Source organism: Telopea speciosissima, chromosome 9 (genome assembly GCF_018873765.1).
Source record: "Telopea speciosissima isolate NSW1024214 ecotype Mountain lineage chromosome 9, Tspe_v1, whole genome shotgun sequence".
NCBI lineage: Eukaryota > Viridiplantae > Streptophyta > Magnoliopsida > Proteales > Proteaceae > Telopea > Telopea speciosissima.
The window spans coordinates 52,449,167-52,464,123 of record NC_057924.1 but is presented as its reverse complement, the minus strand read 5'-3'; the positions used below and the strand labels follow the sequence as shown (position 1 = coordinate 52,464,123).

Genomic DNA, 14,957 nt, shown 5'->3' with positions numbered 1-14,957 from the left:
TAATATGCAATTATTCCATAAGGTAATACATAGTATCACAACTATTATTTTGGTACAGTAGCCGTTGTATCAATAATAACGCAAAAGAGATAAATATAATTAACAATGTATAACAGATAGACTGTAGTACCTCTTCAAAGCGTTCCGCCTCATTTGCTGATGCAGCTTCAGCAACCACAGCAGGAGGTGGAGGGCCTATAAACAAACCAGTATCATCCTCCAACTCGGCGTCCCTGAATACTGCAAATATTAGTGAAAACAAACCCAAAACAATCTTTTTACATATAATAAGAAGGGTAAGTCATAAGCTTAACTACTCATCATTGTTAACTCAGTCAATTAAGATTCCAACTGTATATGCCAGATTTGTGAACTCCAAGGACAATTTTAAGACCTCCACAAAGTAGAAAACCAACTGAAGAACTGATCTTATCAGTGAATACCTGAGCACAGCCTCAGCTTCTGTTAATTTGGCTGCTGCAGCTAGTAACTCAGAAGATGGCATTTCAGGGCCAATCAAGCTGCACAAGCCACCAGTCGTGTATCATAAGCATAAACCATAGTTTCAACTTTCACAAGATACTAAAATGATGAATTGTCATGATGGGAAAAGAAAAGGATAGCCAGTTGAAAGGCTATTCTACACATTTAGATCTATAACCAAGCCATCAATCATGCATCATAACCGTAAACCACAGAAAGAAATCCTTCAAGATTTTCAAGTTGAAGAGCTTATACAGAATATGAAATAGAATCTAAGTATTAATACCAAAATAGGAAGTTCATCCCATAAGTTTAGCAGTAAAAATAGGAAATGAATATGGTGTTCAACGAGATAAATCTAGGAATTGATCATACAAAACAACCGAGTTCATCAATATAGTATTATTCAACAGCATGTGATCGACCCATCCAGAGAAATAAACAGCAATGAAATAAAAGAGGTATTATCACCTTCTTCTAGGAGCAGGAGATTCTTCATTCACAACCAACTGGGGGGACTGTGTGCCCATCGCCGTCGATGCAGAATTAGAAAATTGCTGCTCTGTGGGTCTTAAATGTGAGGTAATTATGGACCCAACAACCTCCAGTGTAGGACGCTGAGTTGTTGGCAGTAAGAAAAGTCCAGTACCATTTTCTTTCAGATTCAAGGAAACAAATAACTTCTTCAGAAGCTTCACCAAAGATCTGTTTGACATACCACTCGTATCAACAGCTTGCCCATCATCAATCACTTGAAGAAGCTGCAGCAACAAGAGATTTGTTTTGGAAAGGTTTGGTTAAAACATGTAGGCTATTGAACAGATAATAAGACTCACCAGCACCCATGAGGATCCATTGATCCAAAGATGGAATAGAATCAATCAAGGAAAGGGAACAAGCAGGGCATCTCTCGTGTATTGATACGATAACCCTAAAAAGAGCTGTTTCGATAGATTCATCGATCCAAAACACACACATTTCGAAAAAATAACGAAGATAATGTAAGCCAGAAGTCCCTATAAATCAATGGCTGAACAAACAAGCGAAGCTGAAGCAAACTCAAATGCCCAGTGAAGAAAATTGAAAAATGGGTACCTGTTTCAGGTCATCAGCAACATAAGGGAACTCCTTCAGAATGTACCGAAGAACAATTTCTGGGTCTTCCCGAGGCACTTCAGGTTCCGATTCATCTCCACCAGAGGATTTGGAATCATCATCGTCACTGTCGACTTCAGCCCTCTTTTTTGATCTTCGTTTCTCTTCTCTCCTTCGCTCCCTCTTCTTCTCTCTTCTTTCCTTTCTTCTCCGACGATGTCTCTCTTCTCTTTCACGTTTCTTCTCCTTGTCCCTTCTGCTTGTGCTGCTTCCCTTGTGGCGACGACTACTCGATCTTTTACTACGTGGGCTGCTTTCACTGTCGGAGGAGATTGAAGGTGAGGATGAATCTTCTGTTTTTTCCTCTGAATGTTTCTTATGGATTTTCGAATCTCTTCCCATCTTAAAAAACTTGACCAGAGAAAAACAAGGTAAAAAACGGTGAAATTCGCCGGGTGAATGATATGAAAAAAATTAAATTTGAGGGAAGGAATGAAATTTATGGAAGAAGAAAGAAGCCTCCTCAGTTCTGCCTCTGCTCGAAACGTTTCAGTTGATCCAGATTTATCCAATACCCTACTTCCAGTATCAGATGAAATCACACCTAATTGGGATTATGCTATTGCGCAAGAAATAGGGGATGCCGATGGCGGGAGAGCGATGTTGCAGTGAATCGGAGAGACAAAGCAGTCGAGGGGTGAGAGACAAGCAGGGGTAGGGCTTTACGTGCCCATACGAGAGATGGGGGGTTGGAGACGGGAGACGGGAGACGGGAGACGGGCACAAGGGAGCGGTCCTCGCTGCTCCGTTCAACGGAACAGAAACTACTCCCTCAGAATTCCATCCACTACTACCGGTGTTCGTGATCGGAATCGGCATGAAACCATGGGGTCGAGACTCGAGAGTCGCAGCACACGAAGGAGAGAGACAGAGAGAAAGGGCGGGGGACGGGAAGCTACGGAGTAGGGATTTGATACAATTTTCCAACTTGTGAAATTCCTATACTTTACCCCCGAAACCGAACCACCACACCGAAAAAACAGGAAAACCCGCCACTAAACCGATACCGGATCGAATCCTGACCCGAACCTATATATCCCGATAAAAAGAAACGATAACAACCGAAACCCATTAAAAAAAAAATATTTTTCAATTTTCATAGGTTTATATAAATGTGTAAATTAAACCGAATCTAAATCGGGTGAAACCAATATTGACCCGATAACAAATCAATACAAGAAACCGATGTAAACCGGAAACTGAACTGAGGCAAAACTGAAACCTAGGCGAAATCGAACTTTCCTTATACAAGCGGAGTACATAAGTCATTTTAGTTCTTAACCTTAACAACTACGATGTGATGGAGGATTGGGAACGTGGGTTGAGAATTGAGATTCGGGATTAGAGTTTTAAAGGGTTTTGGCCTTTTGGGTGGAAAACTAACAAATGAGGTTGATGGCAATTTTCTTCGGTGGTGGTGAGAGCGGAGGAACGATCTTGCAGAAGCCGTAACTGGAGGTTTTTACTATCGATATTAAGAATTAAAAAGATGGGTCTCGTGGAACTCCACCAAGGTTGGGTGGTATTCAGATGTCATTAATAGGATGAGAGAGTAAAGAATATGAGATTCTCCCACGGGGATCCGGATCTTTTCCAACTATTTAGACATCCAATTTCTCTCCAACACACATTCAATGGGTGGGAGGACTTGAACATGCATCTAAACATCTGGGGATGCGTGTCCAAATCCTTCCCACTGCCGTTGGATGGGTAGTTGGAGAGGATCCTTTTTCATTTTTCCATACCCACATTCACGGGGGATCAAGAACTTGTTTTAGGTAGCATAGACATGTACAAAAAAAGCTTTTGAATGCTCTAGTATGAAGAAGTGATATTTATTTCAAATTAAAGCTAAATGTAAGCTTAGAATAACCATAAGAAGTGGTGAGAACAGATATGAATAGCTTAAGATTGAAAATCTAAGAGGATTTTAAATAGTTTATTGGAGAAATGGGATTCATGTAACTATCCATTTAATTGGGATAAGACTGAATTGAATTAAGATTTTGGGTCTCTCAAAAGTACCTTAGTAGATATCAGAAGTGGTGAGAAAAGACATGAACAACTTAAGATTGAAATCTTATAGGATTTTAAATAGCTTATTGGAGAAATGGGATTCAGGTAGCTACCCATTTAGCTGGGATAAGACTGAATTGAATTGAGATTTTGGGTTTGTCAAGGATGCTTCAGTGGGTTGGTCAAGGGTACCTTACAGAGTGTTTGGTTGCCATGTTTAAATCTAAATCTCTTGGTGCCTACGTTGATTTTGATGTAACATTCAAAGATTAATTTCTGTGGATTTGAAATTCTGACAGAATAACTGTTTGGTTACCTGATTCTGAAACCTAAATCTACCATAATAACTGTTTGATTACTTGACCTCTACAACCATTGTCGGAAGGGAATTCTTAGATGGAAAACTCCTCCGTCGAGATGAATCCACCACCATTTCGGTCCAGCAATCCGAACGGAGAAAACCCACCTCTGCAACCCTTGCTGGAAATGGGTTTTCCTTGACCTCTGCAACCATTGCCAAAAAGGAATTCTTCGATTGTGAGTTATGGTTCCAAAATAAAGACCTAAGATGAAAGAATTAGATGAAGGGGGGAGAATGAGGGTTAGGATTCAATCGTGAGGGACAAAGAGAGAATGAGAGAGAGAGAGAGAGAGATCGCCTGGAGTCAATGAGGAGCAGAGCTGCGGATGGTTGCCATGAACTTGAGGAAAATCCCGATTTTTTTGTGAATCTCCAGATGTCGAGGCTTTTATACAAAAGGTTGCAGGGGTGAAATCTGAAGATTTGCGATTTTTAGTGTAAATAGTGGATCTCCGGATTTTTGTGCACCTCCAGAGGTCATCTCATAAATCAACCAAACACTACACGAAATTGAGAATCTTGATTCTGCTGATTCAACAGCTAGGGATTTACGCAACCACACACGGTGTTAGTGAATTGAATTGAAGTGGCAGCTTAGAGGGTCTGCCAAGGGTACCTAATCTGACTCTGCATTAGTAAAATAATTTTTTTTTTAAAAAAACCAAAAAATCCTCAACAAATCTTAACCATTAAAATACAAGGAAAAAAATTTGTAACACAATTTGAACCATTCAATTGAATTCCGGTCTCAAATTTAACTAAAATTAAACTACAAGTACCCATAGGGGTCATCTCAGTTGGCAAAAGACCAACTCCTCACACAAGAGGTCATGGGTTCAAACCACCTTGGGCCTATCTCCCCCCCCCCCCCCTTCCCCTCCCTATTAAAGCTCTCCAATTCCACAAAAAAACCAAAAATCTAAACTACAAGTCTGCAACTATTACAAAACTCATTTCTCAATATGCATATTTGAGGAGGAAGACTGATTATCCAGAAAAACAATTTTTAAAAAAATGAATAAATTCTTAGAGCCACTGGGCACTGGCGCTTGGTAGGGTATGTCAGTACATTTGTATCTATCTCTCCTCACATTAAATGACCTTGCTACCCTCCAATGTACCATGCCATTTTGTTGCACTTAATTGATGCACCTGTCTGTACCCGCTTACTCAGAGAACCATTTCCCTATAAATAAAAACATTTAAAAACAAACCCCAAAAGAAAAGGCCACAGCTTCAAAATATGATCAGCCAATGTGCTAGACATTACATTAATAGAGGAAAAATAAAAGAGGAGAATCCTCCATTCCCCACAGCCTAAAACCTACAACTTTCCACTCCATGCAAAATTTTTTACTCTCTGATCTCAAGAAGCATACAGTGCTAGATGATCACAAGTTTTCCAGCAGTTGATCAAATTTGAACTGTTGCTTCGATTTTCCTTTTTCCCCACCTTTTTACTCCAAAAACAGGAAGTTGTTCCATCATACAATTTCTTGATAAATGTATTCTACAGTAACTTAGGATCTGTACAAAGTAAATCGACAAGAATGATGATACTCGGGAAGCTTTGACAAGATCACCATTGCAGCTCCTCAATTTTAACGAAGCCTCTGGGGATTAGAAAATATCAATACCATATCATCTGCTTCTTACCTTGGAAGGTAGATACAACGTTTTCTGGTGCGCTCAAATATTCAAAACTGCAAGCATAAATGCCTCACACTTTACGGGAAAGCTTTGACAAGATCACATTTTGCAGCTCCTCAGTTTTAGCGAAGCCTCTGGCCCTCTGGGGATTAGAAGATACCAATACCGTATCATTTGCTTCTTACCTTGGAAGGTAGATACAACGTTTTCTGGTGAGCTCAAATATTCAAAACTACAAGCATAAATGCCTTCACACTTTACGGGAAAGGTAGACCTTTAGTTCTTTGGCTTCTTTGATGCACCTCCATCACCAGGTTCTGCCTTGCGCTTGATCCCCAAGAAATGCTCAACCTGAAATCAGCAAAAATTAGATTTTGTCTGACATAGCTGAAATCATGACAGAAATAATCTTGTGCTTTTATGCATGAAAAATGAGATTGCTGAAATTTCACTCGGGTTCAACCATTCTGGTTAAAAAATAAATAAATCAGTCGAGATACAAATAGCAACAAAGGAATCAAGAATATTATATGATTGGTTCAGGTACCCACATACCCAACCCATCTATTCATTAGATCTCCATATAATAGATAAAAAACGCTCTTACTGATTAACCAGGAGCTCCATTAACAACGAACCAGAACAATTCTAAATATGCCAAAGAAACACAATTCTGGGGGTCGAACCAATGATACTCTGCTTAGAAACATAGGCAACCCTGAATCAACCTGACAAAAGTCTATAGAGATTTTTACCCTAGACCTGGTTTCACAATCTGTCTTCATCTACTAGCCACAAACCCACTAACCCTCCCCCCCCCCCTTCTCTCTCTCTCTTCCAAAACAAGGAAAAAACACTATAGTTAAGTACATTGAAGGCTTGACCTCCTTGTCGACTTAGTTTAACATATTGGAGTTCTAAATTGTCAATGGATATAATTAATCCATTTTTTCCGATAAATAGGTATTACTCGTCCATTATCCCCCACTTCCTACTGCATGTTGTTGAATGGATCTTCATATCTCTGTATTTCACTCCAGCCAAGGAATATGTCTAGAAGCTTTACTTTGTTAACTCATTCCTTACTAGAACAGAAGCACTTCTGCCTAATCGAAAATAATGAAACCTGTACCTGTCTGGACAGAAGGAATGCATCCCATCACCAGAAACATCCATCCAGTCATTGTGAATGACTGCTTCATTTCACAGTTCAAACTGAACGAAAATCAAGGAATTACTTTGCCATTATAAATATTTTTCAGACCAGTCAACAAATGTCCATAAATCAGCAACCAACACCAGCAACAATAGTCATCTATTTGGAAGAAACATTGCCTTGGACTTTTTAATCTAATAAGTATTGTTTTTGTTTTTGAAATGTATTAAAAAAAAAGGGGGAAAAAAATTCCTAGAACTAACATGTTCTATTGTGAATAATATCGCTAATTTGGAAAATAAAACATCAGATCTGCAGCTGGTTTCATGACTATTACCAAATCAATCAAATTCTATCTACCATCCCTCCATTTTGTTTTTTGTTTTTTTTTAAAAACCCGTTTTACCATAACATCCAAAATAGATGCTTTTGAGTATACGCTTTGGTGCAGTCAACCCTCTCAAGAAGAAATTACATCCAGAACACTGACCAAGCCATCAAGGGCCTAGGAATCATAAAAGGCCACTACGGGTCCATCTGGTTTGCGGAGAAGTGAAAAAGAGTGAGATAAAGTGAAATATTTCTGATGGATCTCATTTTGATTTGTCAGGATGGCCCGGGGATATAATTAAATAATTAATTAACATCATAAAGTACGGTTTCATCTGATTTCCAATCAAAACGGGTAGAAAATCTTAAAATCCAATGCAGAATCCTATCTTTACTTGTTCCAGTTCAACTCAGCTTTGGGTGCAGATCATCAGACTCGATGGTAGTGAGTGAAGACCACTGGAATCAGAACAAAAAAAAAATGCTGATGTGATCACCAACAGGATCTGATCACTGAAATCTGCAGAAATGAAGAGGTCTGCTTCTAATTTCTCATAATACATAAAGCTCCCAAACTGGGTGATCATAGAGAACCTTAGATATCTGCTGAAAGAAAAGCAAAAACAAGCACTTAACAGGATGGATAGAGATCACAACGAGAAATCAAGGGGTTCGTTTGCCAGTAAGAATCCTTACCCATGATTTCTCTATGGCTGCTGTCATTGAGATCCTCCCACGCTACACACACATGCACACACACAGAGTACTGCTAAATGAATCCAAAAGATTTATCTTTGGTTAGTTGTGGTTGATTGCAGATTAGAGCAGCACGAGGTCACATCAGTTCCCTCTTTTACTGACATTTCTGTTTTAAACTCATGACCCACTATCATGACAGAAAACTGAGGGATTTGCTCTGCAGTCACCACTGTTGAGATCCTCCCACCTCTTCGTCCTTTGGTTAAAGATTGGGAGGTTAGCGTTGGAGAAGATAATCTACATCTACTCAACTTGGCTCAGCAGAATTTAAAAATTATAATAATTTTTCAGTTATCTACATGACTTTGTTTCCTTGGTTTTCAAAAACTTTTCATCATTTCTTCATCCAATCAGACAGGAATCACAGGACTAACGACCACCCTCGCAACCGGACAACTTAGGTCAGCTTCTGCATACTGAAAGATCAAGCTCTCTACAGACTCCAAAGCACAAATATTCCTAAACTCATCTTTCCTTCAAGTACACATTAGATATTATGCATCTTGCGCCATGCAAGCAATCTACAGAGGGACACATTACAAAGAACTCAAGTTTTTAGCCATAAGGGTTGGGGTATGGTTAACAAATTCAGCAACAGATTCCTGGTTACTTGATGCTGGAAGTCGTTTTTCCTTGTCAAAGCAAATTGTTGACTAATTGATGACTAGGCTTTGCCTAAGCGGGAAAAAAAAATTAATAACTCATTAAATAAATATATAAGTATCTATATATCAATAATTTTGTAAGTAACTTAAAAATATATATTAAAGTTATGGAATAACAGACTTTTGAATATCATTTTCTTCAAGTTCTCTATGCCTTGTTATACTCTTTCCACATTCAGGGAAATAACGGCACACAAAAGGTCATAGTATAAGAAGAAACTGTTGGAATATGTAATCCAGAATACCATGGGGGTATTCTGATCTTTTTGGGGTAATTTTATTCTTCTTATGTTATTAAGTGCAAGTGGGCTATGTGGGTTTTAGTCCCACATCGCCTAGTTTAGTCTCTGTGTAATTTTCCCTTTATTATAAATAGAGGGGCTTACCTATCAATTAATTAATTCAAGTATTCAAATTTTTACAACTTCCATCTTCTTTTCTCTCTTTTCTTCTCTCTAGAGTTACTGGTTACAGATCCTAGGTTTTCTACATGGTATCAAAGCTAGGCAACCAGTGACTGATTCTCTCCAAGATTGCCGCGTTGAGAGTTGTTTCAAGGTTCTCCGATTTATGGAGAAACCCTAGTTCATAAAAAAAGGAGAACTAGGGTTTTGTTTCGGTTTCGTATTAGTTTCTTCTTCTGGTTGTTTCAGCACCGCATGCCATCATTCTTGGTCTGCATTTGCTGCTACTGCTATCGACATGCTATTAGGGAATATTGTCGATTGAACCAGGCATATTGAACTGGGGTTTTTGGAGCTTCAAATCTGCTATCGTTTTCTGCTGCTGCTATGTTCGGATTTTCCATGGTTATCGTAAACTTTTGCTCGAGTTTACTTCTGAGTCGAAGATTACTGATTTTATTCACTAGTTCCGATCAAATTTGCGGTCGATAGTTGAGGAATATAAATTTGCTGCTGGAATTCTAGGTTACTTGGTATTATTTCCTACGATTTTACTGATAGGGCTATGGTTCTGCTGAATCGAAGATTGGTGTTATCTCTTTGATTTGCTGATTGCTACCTCAAGTTGATGCTTTTGCCGCTGCTGATTCTTCGAATCCACCTCTTTTCCACCTCTGGCTGCCGCTACTATAATTCTGGTATTTACTGGATCGAAGGATTGGTCGATGGCTGCATCAATTCTGCCCAGTTTTTTGAATCAGTTCTGTCCAGCAACTGGGAGATTGTAGATTGGAGTTTTGCTGCACATTGGTTCTTTTTGAAGATCGATCAAGTCTCGTCTTCTGGAAATCGCAGCTTGGTTCTTTTGAATGGCCATGAAGTTGCTGCTTTGTTCTTGGTTCATCGATATGTTGAGTTGATCTGCTGGAGAAACCAGATACGGCAATCTGAACTTGATTTTATTCTCTACTGAATGCGACTTTGATTTGGAGTTGCGAAGAAATCTCCCTGTTTGTTATCGAATTGAACTACCAGAGCCTTCAGAAGAGATATTGGTATGGTCGATTCCCAAGTTTCAGCCTTTGGTTCACGGTGGAGATGGGAGACCACTGCTATTCTTCAAATCTCGGGTTTCCTTTTCCTCTGGATTTGCTGGTTCTATTGAGTCGTAAGGAAGAAGTTAGCATCCTTCTCTACGATTTCTTTTATTTTATTTTAACTTAATTTTCCCATATTACCCCCATCTTATGACTCCCCCTTCCTCACATTTCCTTTTCTTTTTCCTTTAAGTTTTAACTTATTAGGTATTTAATGCTACTAGCCTACTACTCTACCTTTATTAGTACCCATCCTTCTTATGATTATTTACATCTTGCCATTAAGAGTTTGCTCCTTCCAAGTATGTCCCTCATCTATAAATCTAATTCCCTACATGACCCATTACTTTCTTATTTACCAAGTTCCCCTTGCAAAATTCTGGTTATTTACGGAACTGCCATTATTTTTTGATACATTCCCCTATTTGACTACCCAATTAACCCTTAAAAATTCTGGTTTATTACCAGTTTGCCCTTTGGCTTGGATTGTATTTAAAAGTGGATTTCCACCAAATTACAGTCATGCCATCCTTTTTACCAACACCATTCCCTTCATATCCCATACCTTTGGTATTTGCCCATAACACCTTTGGAAACTTCTGGTAAATTACAATTTTGCCATTCCTTCCTTTTTAATTACCTATAGCACTTTTAGAAAATTCTGGAATATTATGTTTTTGCCCTACCTTTTACATTATCTCTGTTATGTCCACATGTACTACACGTGAGGGGGGCTTATGTACAATACACCTGCAAACATTGTAGAACGTACAACATGCAGGAACATTGGTGCAAAACATAGAAGATCAGTTTTTTCCACCATTGCCATTGGGTATCCTTCGTTATTGGGTTGAGTTTGCCATAAGGGGAAGATTGAAGTATTGAAGAGTATTGAAGATATTTGGTTGTTACCTATTTGAGGACTTTCAGTTGGTTTGATACAATTTTTTCCGCTGCCTGATTCAGTTTGTTCACTGCTTGCTGCTCCAGTTATTTCACTTCCAGATTCTCTGTCACTATGACAATCTGAGGTTCATCACTGGATAGCTATTGAAGATCGTTGAAAGCTGCTTTTTTCGGAAGACATTCCAGTCCCGGTTTGCTGATCATGCCTGTCTGAGTTTTAAAGATCTATATTTTCAAGTTCTTGAAAGTTTATTTGGGAGCTGCATTCATATGTCAAGCTGGATTCTGCTGCAACTTCGTTTTTCCCATTTTATTCAAGTTGGGCATTAGTACCTTGTATGTACCAACTTGAGGGAGAGTGTTAGCATCATTATGGAGTTCTTTTTTTATTTAGTTCAAGCTGGATTTTCCTTCTTCTCTTATTTGTATAATCCATCTTGAGGGAAAGTGTTGGAATATGTAATCCAGAATACCGTGGGGGTATTTTTGTCTTTTTGGGGTAATTTTATTCTTCTTATGTTATTAAGTATAAGTGGGCTATGTGGGTTTTAGTCCCACATCGCCTAGTTTAGTCTCTTTGTAATTTCCCCTCTATTTATAATAGAGGGACTTACCTATCAATTAATTAATTCAAGTATTCAAATTTTTACAACTTCTATCTTCTATTCTCTCTTTTCTTCTCTCTAGAGTTACTGGTTATAGGTCCTAGGTTTTCTACAGAAACATAATAAATCCAACAGGGAATTATTACCTCAGGACAAAAGCATATGCAAAATAGCTGATCCACATCAACTAACATGGACATGAAGCATAATATCAAGCTATTACCTCAGGTTAAAAACATATGCAAATTAGTTCATGAACGAAAAATTACTGCCTAGACAGTATCAGCTGACTGGCCATTCGACATATTAATTATATTAGTCTATCAATCAATCTCTAATACACAATAGCAGAACAAAATAAACACACAAACTAACCTTCTTATCACCCAGCATTGGTTTTAATCCCCCAGAAAAGTCCTTCTCAACAGTAGCAAAACCACTTCTAGGGTCACTGGTTTGCCTGGAAATTCATGTTGTATAACAAAAATGAGAAACAGATTAACAAAAGAGAAAGGGGAAAAAAACCAATGGGTGAGCTACTTAGCTACCCAGAACAAATTTTCCAAGCAGTAGAGATTGGTGGACACACTTAAACCATGTATTATAGCTGACGTCATAACCATTAGAGGTCATGTTCCGGGATAATGCTTTATGTCTAAGTAATGGGAAGTGTCATCAAACTGTAACCTAGGCATTTTGGGGCATTTACCAAGTGATTCATGCATTAATCAAGCACTACCAGCGACACACTTTAACCATGTATTATAGTTGACATCATAACCATTAGAGGTCATGTTCTGGGATAATGCTTTATGTCCAAGTAATGGGAAGTGTCATCAAACTGTAACCTAGGCATTTTGGGGCATTTACTAAGTGATTCATGCATTAATCAAGCACTACCAGCAAATCGGCCTCTTAGGTGGGACCATTTAAAGACTCAAGTCACTAGATGCACCTAGAAAACAACATTTAGTGCTTTACTATTTGGGGTTCTAACTTTTTTCTTAAGACTTTAACTAGAACATAGTAGCTGTTTTCCACTTTCTTTTTGGCATTTATTACTTAGGTACACTAATATCACGTCCTATGTTTTTGATTGTGATTAGCATCTTATATCATTGCATGTTATGGTCGTTACTTCTGTACTACACCTTAATTTAACATAAACATTAGCATTTTTTTTGCCTGTGTGAGTGTGGGGTTGAGGGAGGGGGGGAGGGGAAGGGGTTGCCAACTAGCCAATGCTTCACCTTTAGAAGGTTCCAAATGCCAAAGCATCGGCGCACCCTTGGAGTCAACTGGGATACTAAAGGGATTTGGTTTCTTAATTCATTAGTTTGAAGCAAGAAGACTAGGGCTTCTAGTCCCAAATGTTGAATTGTTTGGAACATGCTACCAGCTGAAGAATCAGAGATTGGATTATCATTTGGAACTGCTTATTAAGTAGCTGGAGTTTTGGGGCTTCTCAACCTGTATTGAGACCAGAGATTTTCATTGACAGAATTTCGGAGAAGATGGGATCAAATTATTAATGATCTCCAGCTCCCCACATATTCCCTCCCCCCTTTCGCTACATGGGTTGTGCTTAGCATTGTCTTATTTGTTGTATAGTGTAGTGAGGCTCCTCTCTTTAGGGATACAACTCTCACCAATGAATGTTTTATTTATTTCCCCCACTTCCCCAACCCCCCCCCCCCCCAAAGAAAAGACGTTGCTGTATCCTCTGTGCTTGTACACTTGTGTTGTTAAATTGATTTATTTGTGCAGTTAAAATTATTCTTAAATTAAAAATTATGATAAGGTCATCTTAATTACAATACCCTTGGAAATACTTGTGAAAGAAGAAGAAAATCTTACCATAACACAATCGCTGCCACCATTTGAACCATGTTACACATATACAGTAATTAATTTTTTAAATAACCATATGTTAAATCAAACATAACAAAAGTCTAAGGAATCGGTAGACATGGTAGACATTTAAAAGTGGTCTAGTCAACAAGATTCCCGTGAAAATTTGTGAAGACATTTTTAAAGTTTCCCCAGTAATTTAGAGCAAGATCTTGTTAATTCTCACTCGTGTGATGACTGTGATCAGAGATTTAAAGAATTGATGGGTCTTCCTTATGTCAATAATCTTACGTATATTTCAGCGTATAAGAAAAAAAGAAATTGAATTCATAGCAATTAAAGCTTGCCAAGAAAGGTGGAAAAAAAGACTCAATTTTCAACCATCAATTCTGCTGTTTAGTTAGTGTAAAACCCTTAACTCTGCTGGGGTTGGTACTTCTTTTAAAGTGAAACAATAAGGAAGGTCTCTTCACTCATTTCCATTGGCATAGTTGTCTACTTGTCTAAGCAGTTGAGTAGTGGTCCTTCTTGACTGCTGCTGTTGTTATTGTTACCCTATTTTCTCCTTTCTAATCAATAGACTATTAATGAAAAACAGAAAATGACAATCAGGAAGGTTTCTTCACTCAAAAGGGGAGAAAGAAGATTGAAGGTTAGCGTTTGTTAGAGGTGAGAGAAATAAAATAATATAAATATATAATTCTAAAAGGTAGGATCGATGCCGAGAGAGAGAAAACAGGGAAGAAATTTCTTACCCGATAGAGAGAAGCCAGCAAGGCAATTACTAAACAAAACAAAACTAATCAATTCTATTCCATCGTATGGAGGAGGGTGGTAACATATTTTTAAACTATTAAAAATTAAAAATCTTAAATTTCTCTTAAGGAACTCCTTATCACTCTCTTACTCTAAATCAATAAACAAGTCAAAATAAAACTCTTACTAGCCTTAGAATCTTGGACAGCAAAGATAATTTTGTAGAGTTAGAATCTAGACATGGGACTCATTAATTAAATATTATTTCAGCAGTCCCTTTAAATCTAGTTTTGAGCTTTATGTTTTAGCTCATCACAATGAAGAACACAAAAAACTAAGCCCCAACCCAAACAACTAATAAAATGAGGCTCAAGTTTAAAATGGGTCGGCATTATTTAGTCTCTAAATGTAATTAACCAGGAAGCTTGATCTTCAAGAGTTATCTATTTCAATTTATCATTGAGATTCTATTTGTTCCAATGTATATCACCAATAGGACAGTTTCTGAAGTCTATCTAGAGGGTAGCCACCCTAATCTGCAATAGACAACTCGATTAATTGGATAAAGCAATTTTTCTTGCCAGTGGATCTCCTACAAGGGAGATAATTATTCTCCCTTTCCAATTGTCTTCCCTGAATTCTATTTCACACCATTTATCTTTCTTTCCCAACAAGATTGCAAAATTCATGAACCCATATATGCATTCCCTGACCATAAACCTTCTATAGTTTAAACACATACCAACAACGCCTATCCCTTCTC

The 14,957-nt window shown here is 38.1% G+C and overlaps 1 protein-coding gene across 1 annotated transcript in view; it reads right to left on the bottom strand.

The window, feature by feature from the left end:
• Positions 1–13,244, bottom strand: part of LOC122640299 — a 32,890-nt gene extending 19,646 nt beyond the window's left edge. The window contains exons 1-6 of the mRNA XM_043833453.1: positions 13,237–13,244; positions 6,421–6,427; positions 1,579–1,989; positions 955–1,244; positions 444–521; positions 131–233 (exon numbers count right to left, since the gene is read on the bottom strand). Coding sequence (XP_043689388.1) covers positions 131–233; positions 444–521; positions 955–1,244; positions 1,579–1,980 — 873 coding nt within the window. The 5' untranslated portion in view covers positions 1,981–1,989; positions 6,421–6,427; positions 13,237–13,244. The remainder of the gene's footprint in view (positions 1–130; positions 234–443; positions 522–954; positions 1,245–1,578; positions 1,990–6,420; positions 6,428–13,236) is intronic.
• Between the last annotated feature and the right edge of the window lie 1,713 nt (positions 13,245–14,957).